Source organism: Macaca mulatta, chromosome 2 (genome assembly GCF_049350105.2).
Source record: "Macaca mulatta isolate MMU2019108-1 chromosome 2, T2T-MMU8v2.0, whole genome shotgun sequence".
NCBI lineage: Eukaryota > Metazoa > Chordata > Mammalia > Primates > Cercopithecidae > Macaca > Macaca mulatta.
Window position 1 is genome coordinate 112,474,608 of NC_133407.1, and position 26,358 is coordinate 112,500,965.

Here is a 26,358-nt window from a genome sequence, read left to right on the forward strand (position 1 = left end):
CTGTCGCCCAGGCTGGAGTGCACTGGCTGGATCTTGGCTCACTGCAAGCTCTGCCTCCCGGGTTTACGCCATTCTCCTGCCTCAGCCTCCCGAGTAGCTGGGACTACAGGCGCCCGCCACCTCGCCCGGCTAGTTTTTTGTATTTTTTAGTAGAGACGGGATTTCACCGTGTTAGCCAGGATGGTCTCGATCTCCTGACCTCGTGATCCGCCCGTCTCGGCCTCCCAAAGTGCTGGGATTACAGGCTTGAGCCACCGCGCCTGGCCAGAGATGGGGTTTCACCATGTTAGCCAGGATGGTCTCAATCTCCTGACCTCGTGATCCGCCCATCTCGGCCTCCCAAAGTGCTGGGATTACAGGCTTGAGCCACTGCACCCAGCCACCCAGCTAATTTTTTGTAGTTTTAGTAAACACAGGGTTTCACCATATTGGCCAGGCTGGTGTCATCACCAGTCATCACTTGAGAACTCTTGATCTCAAGTGATTCACCCTCCTCGACCTCCCAAAGTGCTGGGATTACAGGCATGAGCCACTGCGCACAGCCTGCACCAGCACCATTTGTTGAAAAGATTATTCTCTCTGCTTTCTCCATTGAATTTCCCTTCTCCTTTGTCAATGACAAACTTACTATATTTGTGTGTCTCTATTTCCAGGTTTTCTATTCTGTAACATTGATCTGTCTATTCCTTTGCCAAAAACCTGTACACAAATGTTTAAGCAGCTTTATTCATAATTGCTAAAACTTGGAAGCAACCAAGATAAGATGTCCTTCAATAGGTGAATGAGTAAACAAACTGTGGTACATCCATACAATGGAATATTATTCAGTGAGAAAAAGAAACAATCTATCAAGCCACAAAAAGACACACAGGAATCTTTTTTTTTTTGAGACAGAGTCTTGGAGTCTCGTTCTATCACCCAGGCTGGAGTGCAGCGGTGTGATCTCAGCTCACTGCAAACTCCGCCTCCCGGGTTCACGCCATTCTCCTGCCTCAGCCTCCCAAGCAGCTGGGACTACAGGCACCCACCACCACGCCTGGCTAAGTTGTTGTATTTTTTAGTAGAGACAGGGTTTCACCATGTTAGCCAGGGTGGTCTCCATCTCCCGACCTCATGCTCCACCTGCCTTGGCCTCCCAAAGTGCTGGGACTACAGGCATGAGCCACCGCGCCCAGCCAAAGACACACAGGAATCTTAAAGGCAGATTGGAAAGTGAAAGGAGTAAATCTGAAAAGGCCACATGCCGAATTATTCCAAATGTACGATATTCTAGAAAAGGAAAACTGTGAAAATAGTAAAAACATCAGTGGTTCCCAGTGTATCTGGGGGAGGGAGGGATAAACAGGTGAAAAGGTTTTTGTTTTTTATTTTTGAGACGGAGTCTTCCTCTATCACCAGGCTGGAGTGCAGTGGCACAATCTTGGCTCACCATAACCTCCGAATCCCTGGTTCAAGCAATTCTCCTATCTCAGCCTCCTGTGTAGCTGGGATTACAGGCGCCTGCCAACACACCCAGCTAATTTTTGTATTTTTAATAGAGATAGTGTTTCACCATGTTGGCCAGGCTGGTTTTGAACTCCCAATGTTCAGTGATCAGTCCATCTCTGCCTCCCAAAGTGCTGGGATTACAGGCGTGAGCCACCATGTCCAGCCCAGAAGAGGTATTTTTTTTTTTTTTTTTTTTTTTTTGAGACGGAGTCTCGCTCTGCCGCCCGTGCTGGAGTGCAGTGGCCGGATCTCGGCTCACTGCAAGCTCCGCCTCCCGGGTTCCCGCCATTCTCCTGCCTCAGCCTCCCGAGTAGCTGGGACTACAGGCGCCGCCACCTCGCCCGGCTAGTTATTTGTATTTTTTAATAGAGACGGGGTTTCACCATGTTAGCCAGGATGGTCTCGATCTCCTGACCTCGTGATCCGCCCGTCTCGGCCTCCCAAAGTGCTGGGATTACAGGCTTGAGCCACCGCGCCCGGCCCAGAAGAGGTATTTTTTAGGGCAGTGAAACATTCTATAAGACATCATGATGGTGATACATGTCATCATACATTTATCAAAACTCGGAATGTACAGCAGATACAGAATGTAAACCAGAATGTACAACACAATAATATAGTTCATAGCACTATGAACTATAGTTAACAATAATGTATCAATATTGGTTTATCAATTGTAACAAATGTACCACACTAATGCAACATGTTACTGATAGGAGAAACTGCGTGTGAGGGTATACACGTAAGGAGTTATATGGAAATTCTCTATACTTATTGTAAATTTTTCTGGAAACCTAAAAGTACTCTAAAAAACAAAGTCTAGGCCGGGCACGGTGGCTCGCGCCTGTAATCCCAGCACTTTGGGAGGCCAAGGCGGGTGGATCACAAGGTCAGGAGATTGAGACCATCCTGGCTAACACGGTGAAACTCCATCTCTACTAAAAATAAATTTAAAAAATTAGCCTGGCGTGGTGGCAGGCGCCTGTAGTCCCAGCTACTCGGGAGGCTGAGGCAGGAGAATGGCGTGAACTCAGGTGGTGGAGCTTGCTGTGAGCCAAGATTGCGCCACTGCACTCCAGCCTAGACGACAGAGCAAGACTCCATCTCAAAAAAAAAAAGTCTATTAGTTGGCCATGGTGGCTCATGCCTGTAATTCCAGCACTTGGGAGAGGCCGACGTGGGCGGATCACCTGAGGTCAAGAGTTCGAGACCACCCTGACCAATATGATGAAACCCCGTCTCTACTAAAAATACAAAAATTAGCCAGGCGTGGTGGTATGCCCCTGTAATCCCAGCTACTTGGGAGGCTGGGATAGGAGAATCACTTGAACCCGGGAGGCAGATGCTGCAGTGAGCCAAGATCGCACCATTGCACTCCAGCCTGGGCAACAAGAGCAAAACTCCGTCTCAAAACAAAAAAGTCTATTAAAAACAAAAATAGACCAGGCACAGTGGCTCACGCCTGTAATCCCAGCACTTTGGGAGGCCGAGGTGGGCAGATCACAAAGTCAGGAGTTTGAGACCAGCCTGGCCAACATGGCAAAACCCTGCCTCTACTAAAAATACAAAAATTAGCTGGGCATGATGGCACGTGCCTGTAATCCCAGCTACTCGGGAGGTTGAGGTAGGAGAACTGCCTGAACTGGGACCCAGGAGGCAGAGGCTGCAGTGCGCCAAGATCATGCCACTGCACTCCATCCTGGGCTACAGAGCGAGACTCTGTATCAGACAAAACAAAACAAAACAAAACAAAACAAAAATACCTGAGCATGGTAGCGCATGCCTATAGCTCCAGCTACTCAGGAGGCTGAGGCAGGAGGATCGCTTGAGCTCAGGAGTTTGAGGTCCATCTCAGCAACATACCAAGACCATGTTTTTTTTAAGAACAAACAAAGAAAAACACTGAATAACCTATGCTTTTGTTCCAACAGAATATGCTGTCCAGAAGACTGCCTGTGAGTAAAGCAAAAATTATGCTCTACAGATAAAACTGTCCACAATTCTTAATTGTTATTCTAACTTTAATCAATACATTTTAATAGGAAAAAAAAAGATAGTAACTATCCCACTAGTTCTGCTTGTTCCTGTGTCCTTCCCACACTGGGACCAGCAAGGTTCTCTGGTGAGCAGTGCCTCTTCCCTATCAGGGCAAGTAGCACAGTGGCCAATGCTGCTGCAGTCTGGGATTTATATCCCCCTCACTCACATGCTTTTCACAGCCAACCACAGAAGCTGTTGATCTTTCTTAAATCCAGGTGGGAAAGATATCCAAGGACAAGGGAGACTCTTACCAAGTGGAGTGACCCGGGGCTGAACATCCTTCAGAACTTCATGTAGCCACTCCGTGAACCGAACATAATAAAGATCGGAGAAAATGTCATCTACCCTTCCATTTTCAAAAAGATACTAAAAGAAAAACAATTAATAGAAGTTATTGGTAGTCTCCTGAACAAGGCTTTCAGGGGAAATAAATATATTTTTCTACCAGTACTACTATCCTTCCCTACCCATTCACACCTCGACAAACTAAGGCACCAGCATGTGACACTTCCATAGTATGCTTAAGCTCATGTGACTGATTCTCATGACATTCTTGAGAGTTGGGTAAATAAGGCAGATGTTGTGAATGGTATTTCACCCAAGAAAGGCATTGTTTTGTGTTAGCAAAAATCATGAATAGGCTCTAGGGTCAGTCTTCCATTAGATATTGTGTAAGTTAAATAACATGTGCAAGTCTTTTAATTTCTGGGGTTCAGTTTCCTTGCCTGTAAATGGAGATGATGGTATCTGCCTTCCAGGACTGGGGAGAGCACAGAATGAAAGCATGTAAAGCAATTCACACAGTACTTAGGTTAGGACCACCGAGAGAGGAAAAAACTAGGAGGCAGACATGTCTCAAGACTAGGCCAACAGAATGAGTCCCAACCAGTAAGCCCTACTCTACTATACTGTGATTTCTCCTCAAAAGCCTTCAAGCACTAAAATATCCACCTCTGCTCCCTTGAACTGCCAGTCTGCAAATTTCCATTATGCTTCACAACAGATGTCCTGAAAACCTAACTACATTGGTATATTATTCTAGCTAGACTCCTTCAAATAAGTATTTAGTGTTAATGCAGGGAACAATGAGAAGGAAAGTTCTATGCTGGCACAAGACTTTGTTTTGAATAAATTACTTTCATGAAAATCAGGTTTACCTTAACAAAAAGAAAAGTGTTACATAAATGCTTTGTGAATTACACACAAAAAAAGGTCAAGGTAATTACCAATAATGTAACAGAAGTTTCTCTAGGTAGTAGGATGATGAATAATGTTTGTTTTCCTATTTTATTATTTATTTTATGCATTTATTTTTTAAGAGGCAAGGTCTTGCTTTGCAGCCCAGACTGAATGAAGTGCAATGGCACAATCATAGCTGACTGTAGCCTCGAACTGCTGAGCTCAAGCAATCCTCCTGCCTCAGCCTCCCAAACAGCTGGGACTACAGGTGTGCACCACCACACCCGGCTAATTATTTTTCTTTTCATTTTTGAGACAGGGTCTCACTCTGTCACCCAGGCTGGAGTGTAGTGGCATAATCATGACTCACTACAGCCCCAACCTCTGGGGCTTAAGCAATCCTCCCACCTCAGCCTCCCAAGCAGCTGGGACTACAGGCACGCACTACCATACCCAGCTAATTTTTTGTAGAGATGGGGTTTCACTATGTTGCCTAGGCTGGTCTCAAACTCCTGCGGCTCAAGCGATCCTCCTGCCTGAGCCTCCCAAAGTTCTGGGATTACAGGTGTGAGACATCTCGCTTGGCTGTTATTTTTTTTCTTTTCTTTTTTTTTTGAGACAGAGTCTCGCTCTGTTGCCCAGGCTGGAGTGCAGTGGCCGGATCTCAGCTCACTGCAAGCTCCGCCTCCCGGGTTTACGCCATTCTCCTGCCTCAGCCTCCCGAGTAGCTGGGACTACAGGCGCTCGCCACCTCGCCCGGCTAGATTTTTGTATTTTTTAGTAGAGACGGGGTTTCACCGTGTTAGCCAGGATGGTCTCGATCTCCTGACCTCGTGATCCGCCCATCTCGGCCTCCCAAGGTGCTGGGATTACAGGCTTGAGCCACCACGCCCGACCTCTTTTTTTTTTTTTTTTTTTAATTTTTGAGACAGAGTCTCGCTCTGTCGCCCAGGCTGGAGTGCAGTGGCGCGATCTCGGCTCACTGCAAGCTCCGCCTCCCGGGTTCACGCCATTCTCCTGCCTCAGCCTCCCGAGTAGCTGGGACTACAGGCGCCCACAACCGCGCCCGGCTAATTTTTTGTAATTTTTTAGTAGAGACGGGGTTTCACCGTGGTCTCAATCTCCTGACCTTGTGATCCGCCCGCCTCGGCCTCCCAAAGTGCTGGGATTACAGGTGTGAGCCACCACGCCCGGCCCCGGCTCTTATTTTCTAAAGTGAACATGTACGTTTTTAAAACTTAAAAAAATGTGCATTTTAAAACTCATTATATACCTGAAAGAGAACTTCCTTATTTTAACTTCTTGTTTGTCATTAACTAAACTAGCAAACATCCAACAGGAACACAGCTCAAACATGTTCTCATGAAGATCTGTTTCCTACCTTTTGAATACACAGGAAAATATAGTAGAGCACATCTGGGTCATAGGGTTCACCTTCTCCATTTCGAGCTTCCCGTGTCATTAGACAGAGCCCATAATTCAACTCTGCCACAGCAGAGGATATGAGATCTTCCTGGAATCGCAGCAGTTGGCGCCCTGCAACGAAAGCCCCAAAGATGAATGGAGGTCCTGGCAACCCAGGACGAATAGAGGTCCTGGGGGTCCATATCTGGAAGGCTCAGAACACATACTGCCCATGAGGGTGCTGGGACAGAAATGGTCACTTGTATCTACTGTAATGTTTCACGCCTGTAATGTCAGAACTGGCCTATCATGTGAGTATATGAGCCTAATGCCAAGAAAGAAGGGCTTGAGTGAGTGCCTACTACCTGGTTCCCATTTCCTCCCAGAAGCCACTGTGTTCAGGTCTGGTAGGGTCAACTCCTGAAACCCGTATGTCTAAAAATGCCTGGTTTTGCGCAAACCCCACACATCCTGCTTATTATGTACACAGGGTCAGTACTGCTTGTTGCTAGGACTGAATTCAACATACTATTACAGATGTTGCTCTCTTTTCCCCCAGACAGGGGATACCACTTTTCTGCCATTTTGTCCTCCTGTTACTTCAGTACCACTGCATTTTAGACAGAGCCCACTCTTCTTCCCAGACACTCACTCCCAATGGGTGCCAATCTGTTCTGAGCATCCTTCTCTAATTCAGCATTCTTGGTCTGGGCCCAGTTTTTCCATACTTCAAGCCCTTCTTCTGGCTTCAAAGAATTTGGAAGCAGAAGTTCTGGGGAAGGCTGTGGCTGTGACTGTGGTTCAACTTCAGCAACCTGGACAGTTTGAGCCTATAGGAAAGAAACCATGAAAATGTGTCAATAGTGTTTTATATTAGATCCTTCAGCAAAATTGCCAGAAAATTGTTATGTGTAGTTCATTTATTTAAGAAAATATTTCTCTACTCCTTGCTGTCCTACTTTTAAGAAGCTTTGCAGTTCTACCTCCTGCCCCAGGGACAGCAAAAGCAGCACTGCAACTGGGCTAGTGCCGTGATTCTCAGCTTTGTCTGCACTTTTAAATGTTTTTTTTTTTTTAGACGGAGTTTCGCTCTAGTCACTCAGGCTGGAGTGCAATGGCACAATCTCGGCTCACTGCAATGTCCGCCTCCCGGGTTCAAGTGATTCTCCTGCCTCAGCCTCCCGAGTACCTGGGATTACAGGCATGCACCACCACGGCCAGCTAATTTTATAATTTTAGTCGAGACAGGGTTTCATCATGTTGGTCAGGCTGGTCTTGAACTCCCAACCTCAGGTGATCTGCCCGCCTCGGCCTCCCAAAGTGCTGGGATTACAGGCGTGAACCACCGTGCCCGGTCAAATCTTTTATTTAAAAACACTAATAGCCAGACTTACCCCAGAATCTCTCTGAGGGGGAGCAAAGTATCAATCGTATAAAAACTCCTCAAGTAAGATTGCGCCACTGCACTCCAGCCTGGTGACAGAGCGAGACTCTGTCTCGGAAAAATAAAAAACAAAACAAAACAAAACAAAAGAACTCCTTGAGTAAAAAAGTAATTCTAATGTTTGGTCACCACTGAGAACTACTGGCTCAAAGCACTGCTTCCACAATCTTTTTCTTTTTTTTTTTTTGAGATGGAGTCTCGCTCCTGTAGTACAGGCTTGAGTGCAGTGGCACAATCTCAGCTCACTGTAACTTCCACCACCCGGATTCAAGCAATTCTCCTTCTTCAGCCTCCTGAGTAGCCAGGATTATAGGTGTGTGCCACCACACCTGGCTAATTTTTTTATTTTTAGTAGAGACGGAGTTTCTCCATGTTGGCCAGGCTGGTCTCGAACTCCTGACCTCAGGTGATCCACCTGCCTCAGCCTCCCAAAGTGCTAGGATTACAGGCGTGAGCCACTGCACCCGGCCCCCACAATCTTTAATGTGCAAACAAATCACTTGGGGATTATATCAAAATGTATATTGTGATTGAAAAGGGTGGGATCTGAGACTCAGCATTTCTTTTTTTTTTTTTTTTTTTTTGGCAGGGACAGAGTTTCGCTCTTGTTCTTTGGATGCTGGAGTGCAATGGCGGGATCTCGGCTCACCTCGACCTCTGTCCCCCAGGTTCAAGCGATTCTCCTGCCTCAGCCTCCCAACTAGCTAGAATTACAGGCATGTGCCACCACTCCCGGCTAATTTTGTATTTTTAGTAGAGATGGGGTTTCTCCAAGTTGGTCAGGCTGGTCTTGACTCCCAACTTTGCAATTTCCTACTTTTTGAAATTCTTTTTTTGAGCAAAGTCTTGCTCTGTCACCCAGACTAGAGAGCAGTGGCATGATCTTGGCTCACCATAACCTCGGCCTCCCAGGTTCAAGGCATTCTCCTGCCTCAGCCTCCCGAGTAGCTGGGATTATAGGTGTCTGCCATCATGCCCGGCTAATTTTTGTATTTTTAGTAGAGACGGGGTTTCACCATGTTGACCAAGCTGGTCTCAAACTCCTGACCTCAGGTGATCCGTCTGCCTTGGCCTCCCAAAATGTTAGGCTTACAGGCATGAGCCACCATGCCTGGGGAGATTCTAAAGAGATCCTTACACCCTAAAAAAATAAAATTCCAAGATTTTCCATTTTTTTAGTTTGGACTCTGATTTTGAAGGGCAAGAACTGAGTCACCACATGTTCAAAGAATGTACTTGAGCTGGGTGAGGTGGCTCACACCTGTAATCCCAGCACTCTGGGAGGCCGAGGCAGGCAGATCACTTCAGGTCAGGAGTTGGAGACCAGCCTGGCCAACATGGTGAAACCCTGTCTCTACCAAAAATATAAAAAATTAGCCACCAGGTGAGGTAGCATGCGCCTGTAATCCCACCTACTTGGAAGGCTGAGGCAGGAGAATTGCTTGAACCTGAGAGGCAGAGGTTGCAGTGAGCCAAGATGGTGCCACTGCACTCCAGCCTGGGTCACAGAGCCAGACTCTTGTCTCAAAAAAAAAAAAAAAAGAATGTGCTTGGATTCTCAAAGGTGCAATAAAACAGTAAGAAATCAATTCAAATCACCCAAAGCCCTAGTTTCGCTCACTCACTAATTCAAAAAACGTGTGCACAGCTTTGCATCAGGCCCAGAATACTGACATGTATTAAATTACAGTCTAGGGCAAAGAGCTGCTTCAATCCGCAGTGTTGTGAAGAAAATTATTGGCATCAATTTTTCTCCTTAACTGCACTGGCTAATCCAATGATCACCACACACACAAAAAAATTACTCAAACCATTTCTTTGAAACAGTTCCATGAACTGCCAACCATCATGCCCCTCTAAGACATCTAGCACAGACCAGGAGGGCAGCTGAGCTCAGGGCCAGAGGACCCAATAGCACCAGAAGCCTCTCAGTGAGCCACACAGATGTCCCCTCCTCCCCGCCACCCACAGGCCCAAGCCTCCCTTTACCTAGTCAATAAGTACTTTCTTAGCTCAGGAAGCAACCCATCTTTCCCCTACTCTGTTTTATTAAAAAGTTTGTCATGAATTACTGTCTTGCTCAAAGCCAAATCTATAGCTGGGCCCAGACATTCTTGCCCTTTCTTCTACTTTTAACCTGAGGACTCATTCTCTGATTTCCATAGACCTTTGATCTGGATGCTGTATTCAGGGCTCCAATCACTATTCTGTCTACCCCAGAAATGAGCAATCTCTTCTTGGTGGCCTGTAGTAGCTGCTGCCACCACTACCAGCACTACCACCCTCCCTGTACTCCCCACTCGCATACACCTGAAAGGGTCAAATGCGATGGATGCTTTGGCCCTAACCTACCGGACCTTTCTGGCACATAAAAAAAATGTCACTTACAACATTGTCCTTTGCACTCTGCTCGGCTTCCTGTCACTCTCCTGGACCTCCCTCAGCCATCTGGCAGCTCTTTCTGTGTATGCTTTAGGTTTATCTCTGCCAGACCCTTACGTGTTTGTTAACTATGGGGCTACTCTATAGACCCACTTTCTAATTTCAACTACATGTTCTCCCTGGTGAGTCTCACCCACTTTTCCAGTTTGGATATCCGTATTTGTCAAAGTGACCGCTATGCACCTCCAAGCTAGAACCCTTACCACCCCTACCCCCTGTTTAATATGCCCAGTGGGTACTATATATCTCCAACTGAACATCTCATAGCCACTCCAACTAACATCTACAAAGTATTATCTTCCCTGCCCAGATCTATTCTCCTGAGTTACCTCCCTCCCTCGTTCAATGGCAACACCATTTACCCAAGCTGGAAATCCAGGAGTCTAGCTGAACAAGTAGGCAGTGGCCAGAGCATGGGAGGCAGTGCTTCTGTAGCAGGCCCCCTTTACTGTGTGCTTCCAACCACTAAATGTCAGTTAACATTCCCAAGCATCTTCCAAAAATTCTTCCAAACGTGTCCAAATGTCTATTAGTGGATGGAGGAGGCAATAATGCAACCCAGCTTGAAAGTTACTCATACAGAGTATTGTTCAATGTAGTGTAAATTTGTTCCTACACATAATGGGAGCCCTTGGAGAGTTTTAAGCTAGGAAGTGACATGATCTTACATTTTATGATTATTCTCATTGTTCTATGAAGAATAAATTGAAGAACAAGAATGGAAGCAAGTACTGGTGGCCTAGACTATAGTGGTGGCAGTGGAGATGATATAAGAGATTTTGAGAGGTGTGATGGTAGAAGCAACATGGCTTTTTTTTTTTTTTTTTTGAGACAGAGTCTCACTCTGTCGCCCACGCTGGAGTGCAGTGGCCGGATCTCAGCTCACTGCAAGCTCCGCCTCCTGGGTTCACTCCATTCTCCTGCCTTAGCCTCCAGAGTAGCTGGGACTACAGGTGCCTGCCACCTCGCCTGGCTAGTTTTTTGTATTTTTTAGTAGAGATGGGGTTTCACCGTGTGTTAGCCAGGATGGTCTCGATCTCCTGACCTCGTGATCCGCCCGTCTCGGCCTCCCAAAGTGCTGGGATTACAGGCTTGAGCCACCGCGCCCAGCCAATGGCTTGTTAATGAACTGGCTGTGAGGAGCAAGGAGGCAGACACAAAGATGACTCCAAACCAGAAACAACTGGGTGGAGAGCAGCATCACTTTCTGAGACAGGGAAGTTTTTGACAGTTTTAGAAGTGGTGCCAATGAAGATCTGAGGCATTGTCAATAAATCCAAGTAAATGCTAAGTAGGCAGCTGAATATGTGGAAAAGGTTCCAAACAGAGGAAGGTATGGCCGAGAGACTTGGACTTATGTGTCAATGCAGCACACGGATTAAGACACAGGCTTCAGGACCAGCCCATCCAGGGTTGAATCTCAATTCTGCCACTTTTTTTTTTTTTTTTCTGAGACAGAGTCTCGCTCTGTCGCCCAGGCTGGAGTGCAGTGGCACGATCTCCACTCATTGCAAGCTCTGCCTCCCGGGTTCATGCCATTCTCCTGCCTCAGCCTCCTGAGTAGCTGGGACTTCAGGTGCACACCACTACACCCGGCTAACTTTTTGTATTTTTAGTAGAGATGGGGTTTCACTGTGTCAACCAGGATAGTCTCCTGACCTCGTGATCTGCCCGCCTTGGCCTCCCAGAGTGCTGGGATTACAAGCATGAGCCACCGTGCCTGGCCTCACTTTTTTTTTGAGGCAGAGTCTTACTCTATCGCCCAGGCTGGAGTGCAGTGGCACCATCTCGGCTCACTGCAACCTCTGCCTCCTGGGTTCAGGCAATTCTGTGCCTAAGCCTCCCAGGTAGCTGGGATTATACTTGCCAACCACCACGCCTGGTTAATTTTTTGTTTTTGTATTTTTAGTAGAGATGGGGTTTCACCATCTTGGCCAGGCTGGTCTTTTAACTCCTGACCTCGTGATCTACCCGCCTCTGGCCTCCGAAAGTGCTGGGATTATAGGTGTGAGCCACCACGCCTGGCCACTTCTGCCACTTTTTAAGCATGGCTTTGGCCTTGTCACTTAATCTCTTTGCCTGAGTTTCCTCATCTGTAAAATAGAGATATTAGTACAAACTTCGTAAATTTAATGTGAAAATTAGAAGAATATGTTAAATATCAAGAACAGTAGTACTGGCAGATAGTACCAGTGATTATCATCTTCAGCAGCAGCAAGAATCATCTGGAGATGCTGGAAACCATGGCAATGGAAAGAAATCCCTTAGGGAGAAGAGGGCCAAGTACTGAACCCTAAGGAACATCAACATGTACGATTCAGAGACAGGAAAAGGCACCAGTAAGTTTCCTGGGAATAAAGAAGACTCAGATGGGTAGGAGGAAGATCAGGAATGTGTAATAACATGCAAGTCTAAAGAAAAAGAGTCTCGGCCGGGCACGGTGGCTCACGCCTGTAATCCCAGCACTTTGGGAGGCCGAGGCGGGTGGATCACGAGGTCAGGAGATTGAGACCATCCTGGTTAACACGGTGAAATCCCATCTCTACCAAAAATACAAAAAATTAGCCGGGCATGGTGGCGGGCGCCTGTAGTTGCAGCTACTCGGGAGGCTGAGGCAGGAGAATGGCATGAACCTGGGAGGTGGAGCTTGCAGTGAGCCAAGACAGAGCCACTGCACTTCAGCCCGGGAGACAGAGCAAGACTCCGTCTCAAAGAAAAAAAAAAAAAAAAAAGACTCAATAATGGGCTGCTGTGTTGTGTGTTGCTGTAGGATAAATACATACTTGCTGGTCTGAACTGGCTGTAGGGGGGTCACTGCTGACCTTGACAAGAACAGATTTAGTCATGAGTTGAAGGGAAAATTTTACAGCGTCTGGAGCCCAGGTTGTGTAGATAATGCTTTTTGAGAGTGCTGGGAATAAAGTAGAACAGAGAAATGGGGCAATAGATGGAGGTGGGTGTGAGGAAGTCAGATTTCACCATATATCTGGTTTTAAAGACAGGAGATATAAGCGCTTTTATAAAAGGTATGGACCTGTGGCAGATGAAGGAACACATTTTGTCACCAGCACCCCTTAGGGTTCAACTTGACTGTCTTCCGCACATGCTGTAAAGTGGTCCAAGGGTGGAAGAGACTGTCTTACTCATCTCTATTCCCCAGTTCCTAGCACAGAGCCTGCATAGGAGGACAGAGGGATATCTGTGGTATATATAGACAAACTCATCTTTCCCTTGGCATTTTTCCCTGAGGATGGAAAATTGGGATTCTTCACAATTTTTCTATTTCTGGTAATAATAACTTCATGTAAATCACTCTAAGACTTTCCCAAAACAGATACAGCCTCTGAAGAACACTGGCCCACTAAAATGAACTCCAGAAAGGATCTTCTCCTGCTGGAAGTCCCAGACATGGAAATTATAAACAGAGACCACTAAGTACCAAATGAGGCACTGACCTGCAATTGGACCATCAGGTCCAGGAGAGCTAGGGGAGGCCTAATGGGCTCCATCTCTGTAAACAAAAGCTGAGCACAGAGACCTATTACAAATCTACTGGCTGGTTTCTCCTATATGCAGTCAATTCTACATACATCTACTTGGTTCCTCCCATTACCACGAATCTAGGAAATTCCTGATTTCCTATCACAGATTAGATCAAACTCAACTCAGCTTTGGGAAAACAACAACCCCACCCCCACCCCCCAACACTAACTCCATTCCCACAGTTCCCTTCTCAAGTTGCCTTAGGCCATGTCCCTTCTGTCCATCCTTGGTTCTGTATTTATGCTGTTCCATTCTTTTGTTTATCTAAACTATAAACCACAGTTCAACAGTTCAAGGCAGGGTACAGTGGCTCATGCCTGTAATCCCAGCACTCTGGGAGGCCAAGGCAGAGGATCACTTAAGGCCAGGAGTTCAAGAGCAGCCTGGGCAACATAGTGAGACCCTGTCTCTACAAATATATATATACACATATACATACACACACACATGTATGTATATATACACACACGTGTATATATACACACACACACGTGTGTATATGTGTGTGTGTGTGTGTGTGTGTGTATATATGCCGAGTGTGGCAGTCTGCCTATAGTCCCAGCTACTTGGGAGGCTGAGGCGGGAGGATTTTATGAGCCCAGGAGTTTCAAGCTACAGTGAATTATGATCACTACCATACTCCTACGTGGGAAACAAAGCAACAAACTGTCTCAAAAATAAACAAACAAACTACAGTTCAAACCTCATTCTGTCCAGAAAAACGCCTCTGTTGACTTTTTAACCTAGAATTTCTAAATTCCCAGTTTGTCTTTGTATGTCATAATTATTCTGCCTTATAAATAATTGAAAGGAAAAGAAATCATAAGTTCTTATTTTTGCAACTAGACTCTAAGTTGTACAAAGCAAAAAATCTTGTCTTGTTCTATTTCTGGGCCCAACAGCTAGATATTTAGCAGGTCTTTAATGATGCCACCTAGGATAATATGATGTTGCCTCTATGAAACCACCTGGTCAACCTTTGCTTAATCACTTACAGCCCATGTTTCCAAGTGCAGTTCCTTATCTAACTTGTTTGTGCCAGCTCCCACATACATATGTACTCCCAGGAGCCTATGACCACTGAGGCACAGAACCTTCATCAGTCCCGTAAGACCAGAGGCGCTATATCCCACTCTAACGGGACCAGATATTTCACCAATCGGTTCTCTTTTAGACAGGGTCTCACTCTGTTCTCTAGGCTGAAAAGCAGTGGCATGATCATAGTAGCAGCAACCTCCCAGGCTCATGCAACCTTTGCATCTAAGCTGGCACCACAGGCGTGTGCCACCACACTAGACTATATTTTTTAATTTTTTGTAGAGATAGGGTCTTCCTATATTGCCCAGGCTGATCTCAAACTCCTAGGCTCAAGCATTCCTCCCACCTCAGCCTCCCAAACTGCTGGGATTATAGGCAACTGCCACTGCACCCAGCACTAATAGTTTTTTTGTGTGTTTGTTTTGAGACAAAGTCTTGCTCTGTTGCCCCAGGTTGGAGTGCAGTGGCACGATCTCAGCTCACTGCAACCTCTGCTTCCCGGGTTCAAGCAATTCTCCTGCTTCAGCCTCCCGTGTAGGATTACCTGGGATAACAGGTGTGTGCCACCACACCCAGCTAATTTTGTACTTTTAGTAGAGACAGGGTTATGCTGGCCAAGATGATCTCAAACTCCTGGCCTCCGGTGATTCACCCACCTCGGCCTCCCAAAGTACATGCGTGAGCCACCGTGCCTGGCCCATATATATATATATATAATTTTTTTTTTTTTTTTTTTTGACGGAGTTTTGCTCTTGTTGTCCAGGCTGGAGTGCAATGGTACAATCTTGGCTCACTGCAACCTCTGCCTCCTGGGTTCAAGTGATTCTCCTGCCTTAGCCTCCTGAGTAGCTGGGATTACAGGTGCCTGCCACCACGCCCAGCTAATTTTTGTATTTTTAGTAGAGATGGGGTTTCATCATATTGGCCAGGCTGGTATTGAACTGCTGACTTGCGATCCACCCGCCTCGGCCTCCCAAAGTGCTAGGATTACAGACGTGAGCCACCTTGCCCGGCTGCCCGTTTTCAAGTAACACAAAAACACTCTTGGGAGGTCCCACTGCATAGACGGCATATTCAAGCCTCCCAATGGTTATCACTTTTAACAGGCTCATTAAGAGATATTTTAGCTTTTCTAATTCACCCACAGTGTGCCCAAAGATGAAAAACAGAACAAAGAATCTCACAGCCTCTCCAGTGATATTTGTAATCTATGTGATAAACTACAAGTGTTTCGCTAGAACCATTTACTTATGATACAAGGAAGCAGCACCTGGGACACACTTGAGGTATCCCATTCATCTACACCTATAACTTTACTCTTCCTGAGAAGAGATTACAAAGAAGTGTCCATGGTACTTAAACCCAAAATCTCTCCAAAACTCCAAAGCAATTCCTGGTCATCTCATTTACTTCCAGGTACCAGGATAAACCTTTTTTTCTGTTGCACAGCCTCAAGTGCTGTTTCTCCCCCTCTCCTCCCAAATACTAAATACTGTATCACTGTAAGAGTAACAGCAGTAAATAAGCCAGAGGTTGCCAGGCAAGCTCTTTGCGCACTGGGCCCTGAGGGACCAGGCTGCCTGCCCTACTGATAAGTCTTCACTTACTGAACAAGTAACCTGGAGCTGCTGCTGCTGCTGCTGTGGTGGTGGTGTCTGTTCCTGGGGAGTTTGCTGCTGCGGCTGCTGTTGGGGGTCCCATATATGGACAGTTTGAGCCGTATTCTGGTAAGTGCCTGCCACAGCCTGCACAGCCACTGGAATGTGGATGTTGCCATTCATGAACTGTGCTGGAAAGAGAGAGTTTGCAAGGGTCTGCACTACCTCTTCATGGGAGTTTTTCACTACAGATGTGGTGCCCACCATCTTCTCCTTGTCATCCTCCAGCTTAACAGCTGCCAGGGCCGTGGGTGAGCCACTGACGTGAACTGCGTTGTAGGCTTCCTGGGGAATGGCAATGTGGGTAATGCTCTGCTGCTGAGGGTCCCCCCGGGGCTGGGCAGAATAAACAGGGATGGTCCAGGTTTCTCCTGTAGGGCTAGTAATGGTCCCAGTGGCACTGTACAGGTGGGCACTGTCTACTGTCAGTAAGTCTGGCCTCAAAGACACATAACTCTGCTGCTGGCCCTGTGGAATGGCCAGCACGGTGGCCACCGGCTGCCCTGAGATGGCGTAGGACACAGTGATGGGCATGTCCACTTTGCGCTTCTTCACTGGCTGGAGGACACTGGCTGTGCCAACCCGCCGCTCCCCTTCCCGGGGTGAGCCCTGCTGGGATGGTGGTGGGGAAAGGGCACCCACGGTCTGGATTTGGATCTGCTGACCACCAGCAAGAGACTGGCCAGCCACCAGCTGAGCCTGGATTTGCTGATGTGGGATGTGCTCCTCCGGGATTTCTGCAGCCTGGATCTGCTGGGCCGCTTGCACGTGCTGCACCTGGATCTGAGCTGCTTGCAGCTGCGAGGGACTGGGACTCTGCAGAGACGGGGTCTGAATGGAGGGGGCTGCTGACTGTGGTGCCTGGCCTTGGATCTGCACCTGGACCTGGATGGGTTGCTCAGTAGGCTGGTGAACGGTGAGCTGTGGGGAGAGCTGCTGAGCCGAGACCTGTTGCGGAGACTGCTGTACCTGCACCTGGACCTGTAAGCAACAAGATTCATCAGTGAGTGAACCAGGCAGCACTGAAAATCCAGCATCCAAGGAAGGTAAAAAAAGAGATCCCAGACAGGGGCCCTGCACAATGTGAGAAAACACTGGCATACTCAAGGCTTCTGAGGACATAATACGTAAAACTAAATACAGAATTGTCCAGCAGCACATTACAATCACAGGGACATGTATCCACCCCAGAGAGCAAGCAAGACAATTAACTAGGGTCTAACAAGGAAGTATCAAAACTTTTTTTTTTTTTAAAAAGATGGACTTTCTCTGTTGCCCAGGCAGGAGTGCAGTGGCGCAATCTCAGCTCACTACCACCTCTGCCTGCCAGGTTCAAGCGATTCTCCTGCCTCAGCTTCCAGGAGTAGCTGGGATTACAGATATGCTGGAGTCTATTATCAAAACTTTGGTTTTTTTTTTTGTTTTTTTTTTTCCAGACGAACTCTCACTCTGTCGCCCAGGCTGGAATGCAGTGGTGCGATCTCAGCTCACTCACTGCAACCTCCACCTCCCAGGTTCAAGCAATTCTTGAAGCGTCAGCCTCCCGAGTATCTGGGAGTACATACATGTACCACCACATCCAGCTAATTTTTGTACTTTTAGTAGAGATGAGGTTTCACCATGTTGGCCAGGCTAATCTTGAACTCCTGACCTCAACTGCTCCACCCACCTCGGCCTCCCAAAGTGCTAGCGCATTGCAGGCGTGAGCCAAAACGGCCAACATTTTTATTTTCTTTGAGACAGAGTTTTGCTCTTGTTGCCCAGGCTGGAGGGCGATGGCATGATACTGGCTCACCACAACCTCAACCTCCCGGGTCAAGGAATTCTCCTGCCTCAGTCTCCTGAGTAGATAGGATTACAGGCATGCATCATGACGCCCAGCTAATTTTGTATTTTTAGTAGAGACGGGATTTCACCATGTTGGTCAGGCTGGTCTCGAACTCCTGACCTCAGGTGATCTGCCCGTCTTGGCCTCCAAAAGTGCTGGGATTACAGGCGTGAGCCACCACGGCCGGCATTTAAAAATTTTTTTTGAAACAGTTTCATTCTTGTTGCCCAGGCTGGAGTGCAATAATGCGATCTCAGCTCACCGCAACCTCCATCTCACAGATTCAAGCAATTCTCCTCCCTCGGCATCCTGAGTAGCTAGGATTACAGGTGCCCACCACCATGCCCAGCTAATTTTTCTATTTTTACTAGAGACGGGGTTTTGCCATTTAGCCAGGCTGGTCTCGAACTCCTGCCCTCAGACGATCTAACCGCCTTGGCCTCCCAAAGTGCTGGGATTACAGGCGTGAGTCACCACAAGGGGCCCTTTTTTCCTCTAAAGACAGGGTCTTGCTCTGTTGCCCAGGCTAGAGTACTGTGGTAAGATAATAGGCCACTTTAAACTTCAAACTCCTCAAGTGATTCTCCCACCTCAGCCTGCTAAATAGTAAATAGCTAGGACTACAGGTACACCACCACCACACCCAGCTAAATTTTTTTTTTTTTTTTTTTTTGAGATGGAGTCTCGCTCTGTTGCCCGGGCTGGAGTGCAGTGGCCGGATCTCAGCTCACTGCAAGCTCCGCCTCCCGGGTTTACGCCATTCTCCTGCCTCAGCCTCCCGAGTAGCTGGGACTACAGGCGCCCGCCACCTCGCCCGGCTAGTTTTTTGTATTTGTTTAGTAGAGACGGGGTTTCACCATGTTAGCCAGGATGGTCTCGATCTCCCGACCTCGTGATACGCCCGTCTCGGCCTCCCAAAGTGCTGGGATTACAGGCTTGAGCCACCGTGCCCGGCCAATTTTTTGTTTTTTTGAGACAGTCTCACTCTGTCACCAGGCTGGAATGCAGTGGTGTGATCTCGGCTCATTGCAAGCTCCCCCTCCTGGGTTCAAGCTATTCTCCTGCCTCAGCCTCCTGAGTAGCTGGGACTACAGACGTGTGCCACCATGCCCAGCTAATTTTTGTATGTTTAGTAGAGTTGGGGTTTCACCATGTTGGCCAGAATCGTCTTGATCTCTTGATCTTGTGATCCGCTCGCCTTGGCCTCCCGAAGTGCTGGGAGTACAGGCTTAAGCCACCATGCCTGGCCATTTTTTTTTTCTTTTCTGCTTTGAGATGGAGTTTTGCTCTTGTTCCCCAGGCTGGAGTGATATGGTAGTCGCAGCTGCATCCCGGGTTCAAGCTATTCTCTGGCCTTAGCCTCCCAAGTAGCTGAGATTACATGTGTACATGAGCCCCACACCCAGCTGAGATTTTTCTTTTTTTGAGACAGAGTCTTATTCTGTCGCCCAGGCTGGAGTACAGTGGTGCGATCTCGGCTCAGTGCAACCTTCACCTCCCAGGTTCAAGTGATTCTCCTGCCTCAGCCTCCCGAGTAGCTGGGACTACCAGCATGTGCCACCACACCCAGCTGATTTTTTGTATTTTTAGTAGAGATGGCGTTTCACTTGTTAGCCAGGATGCTCTTGGTCTCCTGACCTCATTATCCGCCCACCTCCCAAAGTGCTGGGATTACAGGCATGAGCCACCACGCCCAGACCTAATTTTTTTTGTTTTGTTTTTTTTTTGAGACTGAGTCTTGCTCTGTCACCCAGGCTGGAGTGCAGTGGTGCAATCTCGGCTCACTGCAAGCTCTGCCTCCCAGGTTCCTGCCATTCTCCTGCCTCAGTCTCTCGAGTAGCTGGGACCACAGGCACCCACCACCACAACCGGCTAATTTTTTGTATTTTTAGTAGAGACGGGGTTTCACCGTGTTAGCTAGGATGGTCTCGATCTCCTGATCTCGTGATCCACCCTCCTCAGCCTCCCAAAGTGCTGGGATTACAGTCGTGAGCCACTGCGCCCAGCCCTAATTTTTGTATTTTTAGTAGAGACAGCGGTTTCACCATGTTGGCCACGCTGGTCCCAAACTTCTGATCTCAGGTGATCCACCAGCCTCGGCCTCCCAAAGTGCTGGAATTACAGGCATGAGCTGCCCAGCCCCCAGCCTGATTTTTTGGACAGGAGTCCCCAACCCCGGGGCCAAGAACTAGTATTGGTTCGTGGGCGGAACGATACAGCACAGAGGTAAGCAGCAAGTGAGCATTACTGACTGAGCTCCACCTGTCAGATCAATGGTGGCATTAGATTCTTATAGGAGCACAAACCCTGTTGTGAACTGCAAATGTGAGGGGATCTAGGCTGCATGTTCCTTATTAGAATCTAATACCTAGCCAGGCGCAGTGGCTCATGCCTGTAATCCCAGCACTTAGGGAGGCGGAGGAGGGCAGATCACTTGAGGGCAGGAGTTCAAGACCAGCCTGGCCAACATGGTGAAACTCCATCTCAACTTCTATTAAAAATACAAAAAATTAGCCAGCCATGGTGGTGCATGCCTGTAATCCCAGTTACCCAGGAGACTGAGGCAGGAGAAGAGCTTCAACTCAGGAGGTGGAGGTTGAAGTGAGCAGAGAGAGCACCACTGCGTCACAGCCTGGGCAACAGAGTGAGCCTCCGTCTTTAAAAACAAAACAAAACAAAACAAAAAACTAATGCCTAATGAAGCGAGGTGAAAGGTTTCATCCCAAACCACCCCCTATCAATGTCTGTGGAAAACTGTCTTCCACAAAACGAGTACCTGGTGCCAAAAAAGGTTGGGGACCACTGCTTTAGAGTGCTTACTTAACATGTTTGCTTTAATGGGAAAGGCATTTAAATAAACAGAATCCCAATAATTTAATCTGAGCAATATTACCATAACCTGGATGACAAGTTTCTGATAACAATGCAGTTACTGTCTTCTTATGTCAGCATGCAAAACAGCATAAAAAAATACATAGTATGCAATGTTTTAAAAACAGCTTTAACCATCAGACACATAGATAAATTACCCTAATCACAGGTAGGAATTAGAAAGGTAGAAAACAAGAAGGCAGAAAATGAGGCCAGGCACAGTTGCTTATGCCTATAATCCCAGTGCTTTGGGAGGCTGAGACAGGTGGATTCCTTGAGCCCAGGAAACTGAGACCAGCCTGGATAACATGGCAAAACCCCATCTCCACTAAAAATACAAAAGTTAGCTGGTGTGGTGGCGTGTGTCTGTGGTCCCAGTTACTCGGGAAGCTGAGGTGGGAGAATCGCTTGAACCCAGGAGGCAGAGATTGCAGTGAAGTATGATTATGTCACTGTATTCCAGCCTGGGAAACAGAAACCCTAACACTTAAAAAAAAAAAAAAAGAAGGCAGAAAATGAGAATGAGGGGCTCTATCTAATAACAGCAAACACATGACAAAAGATAACCAAAGATGATACTAAAACTGCATAGCCACATGCAAAACAGTCAAAGTGGACCTCATCCTCCTATCATACACACAAAAAAAGGGAAAGGTTGTGAATAAATATTTCTTCAAAGAATATACACAAATGGGGCCAGATGCGGTAGCTCACGCCTGTAATCCCAGCTCTGTGGGAGGCCAAGGTGGGTGGATCACCTGAGGTCAGGAGTTCGAGACCAGCCTGACCAATATGGTGAAACCCTGTCTCTACTAAAATACAAAATTAGACGGGCATGGTGGTGCATGTCTGTAATCCCAGCTACTTGAGAGGTTGAGGCAGGAGAACCACTTAAACCCGGGAGGTCGGGGTTGCAGTGAGCCAAGATCACACCACTGCACGGGCAACAAGAGTGAAACTCCATCTCCAAAAAAAAGAATATATGTAAATGGCCAAGCAGCACATAAACAGTTGCTCGATATCACTACCTATGAAGGAAATTCAAATCAAAATTACAATGAGAAACCACTTTATATCTAATAGGCTGTAACTAAAAAAGACAGATAACAAGTATTGATGAGGATATGGACAACTTGAAACTGCTGGTGGGCATGTTAAATTGGCCAGACACAGTGGCTCATGCCTGTAATCCCAGCACTTTGGGAGGCTGAGGCTGGCAGACCATGAGGTCAGGAGTTCCAGACCAGCCTGGCCAACATGATGAAACCCTATCTCTACTAAAAATACAAAAATTAGCCGGGCATGGTTACATGCGCCTGTAATCCCGGCTACTCGGAAGGCTGAGGTAGGAGAATCGCTTGAACCTGGGAGGCAGAGGCTGCAGTGAGCCGAGATAGCGCCACTATACTCCAGCCCAGCCTAGGACAGAGTGAGACTCCATCTCTAAATAAATAAATAAATAAATAAATAAAATAAAATAAAATTTGGTATAGTAGCCTTTTGTTTTGTTTTGGGAGGCAAGGGCTTGCTCTGTTGCCCAGTGGCGGAATCTCAGCTCACTGCAACCTCCACCTCCCTGGTTCAAACAATTCTCGTGCCTCAGCCTCCTGAGTAGCTAGGATTACAAGCATGCATCACCATGCCCAGCTAAATTGTGCATTTTTAGCACAGACGGGGTTTCACCATGTTGACCAGGCTGGTCTCAAACTCTTGACCTCAAGTGATCCACCTGCCTGGGCCTCCCAAAGTGCCAGTATTACAGGTGTGAGCCACTGTGCCTGGCCTGAATTATACATTTCAAATGGGTAACTTATATCTCAATAAAGCTGTCACTAAGTATATTTAAAAAAAAAAAAAAAAAAAAAAGGCCAGCAGTTTTCAAGATTTCTTAGTCAAAGCTTGAATTTGGGGCTGGGGGTTGTGGCTCACGCCTGTAATCCCAGTACTTTGGGAGGCCAAGGCCGGAAGACTGCTTGAGCCCAGGAGTTCAAGATCAACCTGGGCAACACAGTGAGATCCCTACGTCTACAAAAAATTTTTTTAATTACCTGGGCATGGACACACACCTGTAGTTCTAGCTACCTGGGAGGTTGAGGAAGGCGGATTGCTTGAGCCCAGGAGATTGAGGCTGCAGTGAACTGTGAAAGTGCCACTGAACTCCAGCTTGGGCAACAAAGTGAAACCTTGTCACCAAAAAACTTGAATTTGGTCAAAAAATTATTGAAGACCCAAAAGAACTTGTTTACATAGGTCATATCTAGCAATATTTACTTGTACTTTAAATTAAAACTAGGAATTTAATTTTTTAAATTTTTTTTTTTAATTTGAGATTGAGTTTTGCTCTTGATGCCCAGGCTGGAGTGCAATGGCACCATCTCGGCTCACTGTAACCTCTGCCTCCCGGGTTCAAGCGATTCTCTTCCCTCAGCCTCCTGAGTGGCTGGGATTACAGGCATGTGCCACCATGCCTGGTTGGTCTTTTTTTTTTTTTTTTTTTTTTTTTTATATTTTTAGTAGAGATGAGGTTTCTCCATGTTGGTCAGGCTGGTCTCAAACTCCTAACCTCAAGTTATCCGCCTGCCTCGCCCTCCCAAAGTGCTGGGATTATAGGCGTGAGCCACCATGCCCGGCCCTAATTTTTTTTTTTTTTGAGACAGAGTCTCAGTCTATCGCCTAAGCTGGAGTGCAGTGGTACGATCTTGGCTCATTACAACTTTGGCTTCCCAGGTTCAAGCGATTCTCCTACCTCTGCTTCCTGAGTAGCTGAGATTACAGATGCTCACCACCATGCCTGGCTGTTTTTTTTGTTTGTTTTTGTATTTTTAGTAGAGATGGGGTTTCCCCATGTTGGCCAACCTGGTCTTGAACTCGTATCCTCAAGCAATCCACCCACCGCAGCCTCCCAAAGTGCTGAGATTACAGGCATGAGCCAACCCGCCTGGTCGAAAACTAGGAATTTTAAAAATAGTAAATCATGCTGGGCGCGGTGGCTCATGCCTGTAATCCCAGCTCTTTGGGAGGCCGAGGTGGGTGGCTCACAAAGTCAGGAGATCAAGACCATCCTGGCTAACACAGTGAAACTCTGTCTCTACTAAAAATACAAAAAAAAATAATTAGGCCAGGTTGCCGGGCGCGGTGGCTCACGCCTGTAATCCCAGCACTTTGGGAGGCCGAGGCGGGCGGATCACAAGGTCAGGAGATCGAGACCACAGTGAAACCCCGTCTCTACTAAAAATACAAAAAATGAGCCGGGCGCAGTGGCGGGCGCCTGTAGTCCCAGCTACTCGGGAGGGTGGGGCAGGAGAATGGCGTGAACCCAGAAGGCGGAGCTTGCAGTGAGCCAGGATCGCGCCACTGCACTCCAGCTTGGGCGACAGAGCAAGACTCCGTCTCAAAAAAAAAAAAAAATTAAAAAAAAAAATGGCCGGGCGTGGTGGCTCAAGCCTGTAATCCCAGCACTCTGGGAGGCCGAGACGGGTGGATCACAAGGTCAGGAGATCGAGACCATCCTGGCTAACACAGGGAAACCCCGTCTCTACTGAAAAATACAAAAAACTAGCCGGGCGAGGTGGTGGGTGCCTGTAGTCCCAGCTACTTGGGAGGCTGAGGCAGGAGAATGGTGTAAACCCGGGAGGCGGAGCTTGCAGTGAGCTGAGATCCGGCCACTGCACTCCAGCCTGGGCGGCAGAGCGGGACTCCGTCTCAAAAAAAAAAAAAAAAAAAATTAGGCCAGGCACGGTGGCTCACGCCTGTAATCCCAGCACTTTGGGAGGCCGAGGTGGGCGGATCACGAGGTCAGGAGATCGAGACCATCCTAGCTAACACAGTGAAACCCCGTCTCTACTAAAAATAAAAAAAAAAAATTAGCTGGGCGTAGTGGCGGGCGCCTGTAATCCCAGCTACTCGGGAGGCTGAGGCAGGAGAATGGCATGAACCCGGGAGGCGAAGCTTGCAGTGAGCCTGGAGGCGAAGCTTGCAGTGAGCCTAGATCACGCTACCGCACTCCAGCCTTGACAACTGAGCAAGGCTCCGTCTCAAAAAAAAAAAAATTAATAATAATAATTAGCTGGGCATGGTGGCGGGTACCTGTAGTCCCAGCTACTCGCGAGGCTGAGACAGGAGAAAGGCATGAACCCAGGAGGCGGAGCTTGCAGTGAGCCGAGACAGAGCCACTGCACTCCAGCCCAAGTGACAGAGTGAGACTCTGTCAAATAAATAAATAAATAAATAAATAACAGTAAGTCTTTTTAAAAATCAGATAAAGCCAGACACAGTGGCTCATGCATGTAATCCCAGCACTTTGGGAGGCCAAGGCAGGCAGGGTCACATGAAGTCAGGAGTTCGAGGCCTGCCTGGACAACATGGTGAAACCCTGTCTGTACTAAAAATACAAAAATTAGTCAGGTGTGGTGGTGCATGCCTGTAATCCCAGCTAATTGGGAGGCTGAGACAGGAGAACTCGCTTGAACCCACGAGGTGGAGGTTGCAATGAGCCGAGATCGCATCACTCATGCCAGCCTGGGGGACAGAACAAGACTCGTTCTAGAAAACAAACAAACAAACAAAAAAACACATAAAGCCATTATATGTTAACAGAAATAAATAACATATTCTTATGAAAAATGACTATTTGCCAAAATAATTATAATAAGAATTGCATTGTTTTACATTTTTGGAAACCTGTTTTTTTTGGGGGGGAGTACAGTGACGTGATCTTGGCTCACTCAGCTCAACGCAACCTCTGCCTCCTGAGTTCAAGCAATTCTTCTGCCTCAGTCTCCCAAGTAACTGGGATTACAGGTGCACACCACCATATCCGGTTAGTTTTTGTATTTTTAGTAGAGATGGGTTTTCGCCATGTTGGCCAGGCTAGTCTCGAATGCCTGACCTCAAGTGATCTGCCTGCCTTGGCCTCCCAAAGTGTTAGGATTGCAGGCATGAGCCACTGCGCCCGACCTATTTTTGCAAACCTCTTTAGTGGCTGACTTAATATAAGGTAACTGAATTCTCCTATGTGCTTCTGCACTCAATCTGTTGTGCTATCATACATCACACATGGCTCTGCAAAACTCCAGCACATGGTCAGAAGAATGAAACTGAAAAAGGCAAATAACATATTGGCATTGTAATAAAAACAGCTTTGACCTTGAGGAACCCTAAAAGGTACTTGAAGGTTACCAGGAATCTCTCTCTCTTTTTTTTATTTTGAGACGGAGTCTCACTGTGTTGCCCAAGTTGGAGTGCAGTGGCACCATTCTCCTGCCTCAGCCTTCCGAGTAGCTGGGACTACAGGCACCCACCACCACGCCCTGCTAATTTTTGTTTTGTATTTCTATTAGAGATGGGGTTTCACCATGTTAGCCAGGATGGTCTCGATCTCCTGACCTCATGATCCGCCTGCCTTGGCCTCCCAAAGTGCTGGG

The 26,358-nt window shown here is 47.3% G+C and overlaps 1 protein-coding gene and 1 long non-coding RNA gene across 10 annotated transcripts in view; both read right to left on the reverse strand.

Annotated features, from left to right (window-relative positions):
- Positions 1-26,358, reverse strand: part of QRICH1 (glutamine rich 1) — a 70,829-nt gene that overhangs the window by 14,124 nt on the left and 30,347 nt on the right. For all 9 annotated transcript variants that reach the window (XM_077992704.1, XM_015130947.3, XM_015130949.3 and 6 more), the window contains 4 exons: positions 16,186-17,217; positions 6,764-6,941; positions 6,089-6,243; positions 3,780-3,894 (listed from right to left, as the gene is read on the reverse strand). In XM_077992704.1, the coding sequence (XP_077848830.1) occupies positions 3,780-3,894; positions 6,089-6,243; positions 6,764-6,941; positions 16,186-17,217 (1,480 nt within the window). The remainder of the gene's footprint in view (positions 1-3,779; positions 3,895-6,088; positions 6,244-6,763; positions 6,942-16,185; positions 17,218-26,358) is intronic.
- Positions 17,638-22,802, reverse strand: LOC144339183 (uncharacterized). The gene is made up of 3 exons (XR_013413942.1): positions 22,687-22,802; positions 21,724-22,203; positions 17,638-18,461 (listed from the first exon to the last, which is right to left on the reverse strand). It is a non-coding gene; the product is annotated as an uncharacterized LOC144339183 (long non-coding RNA).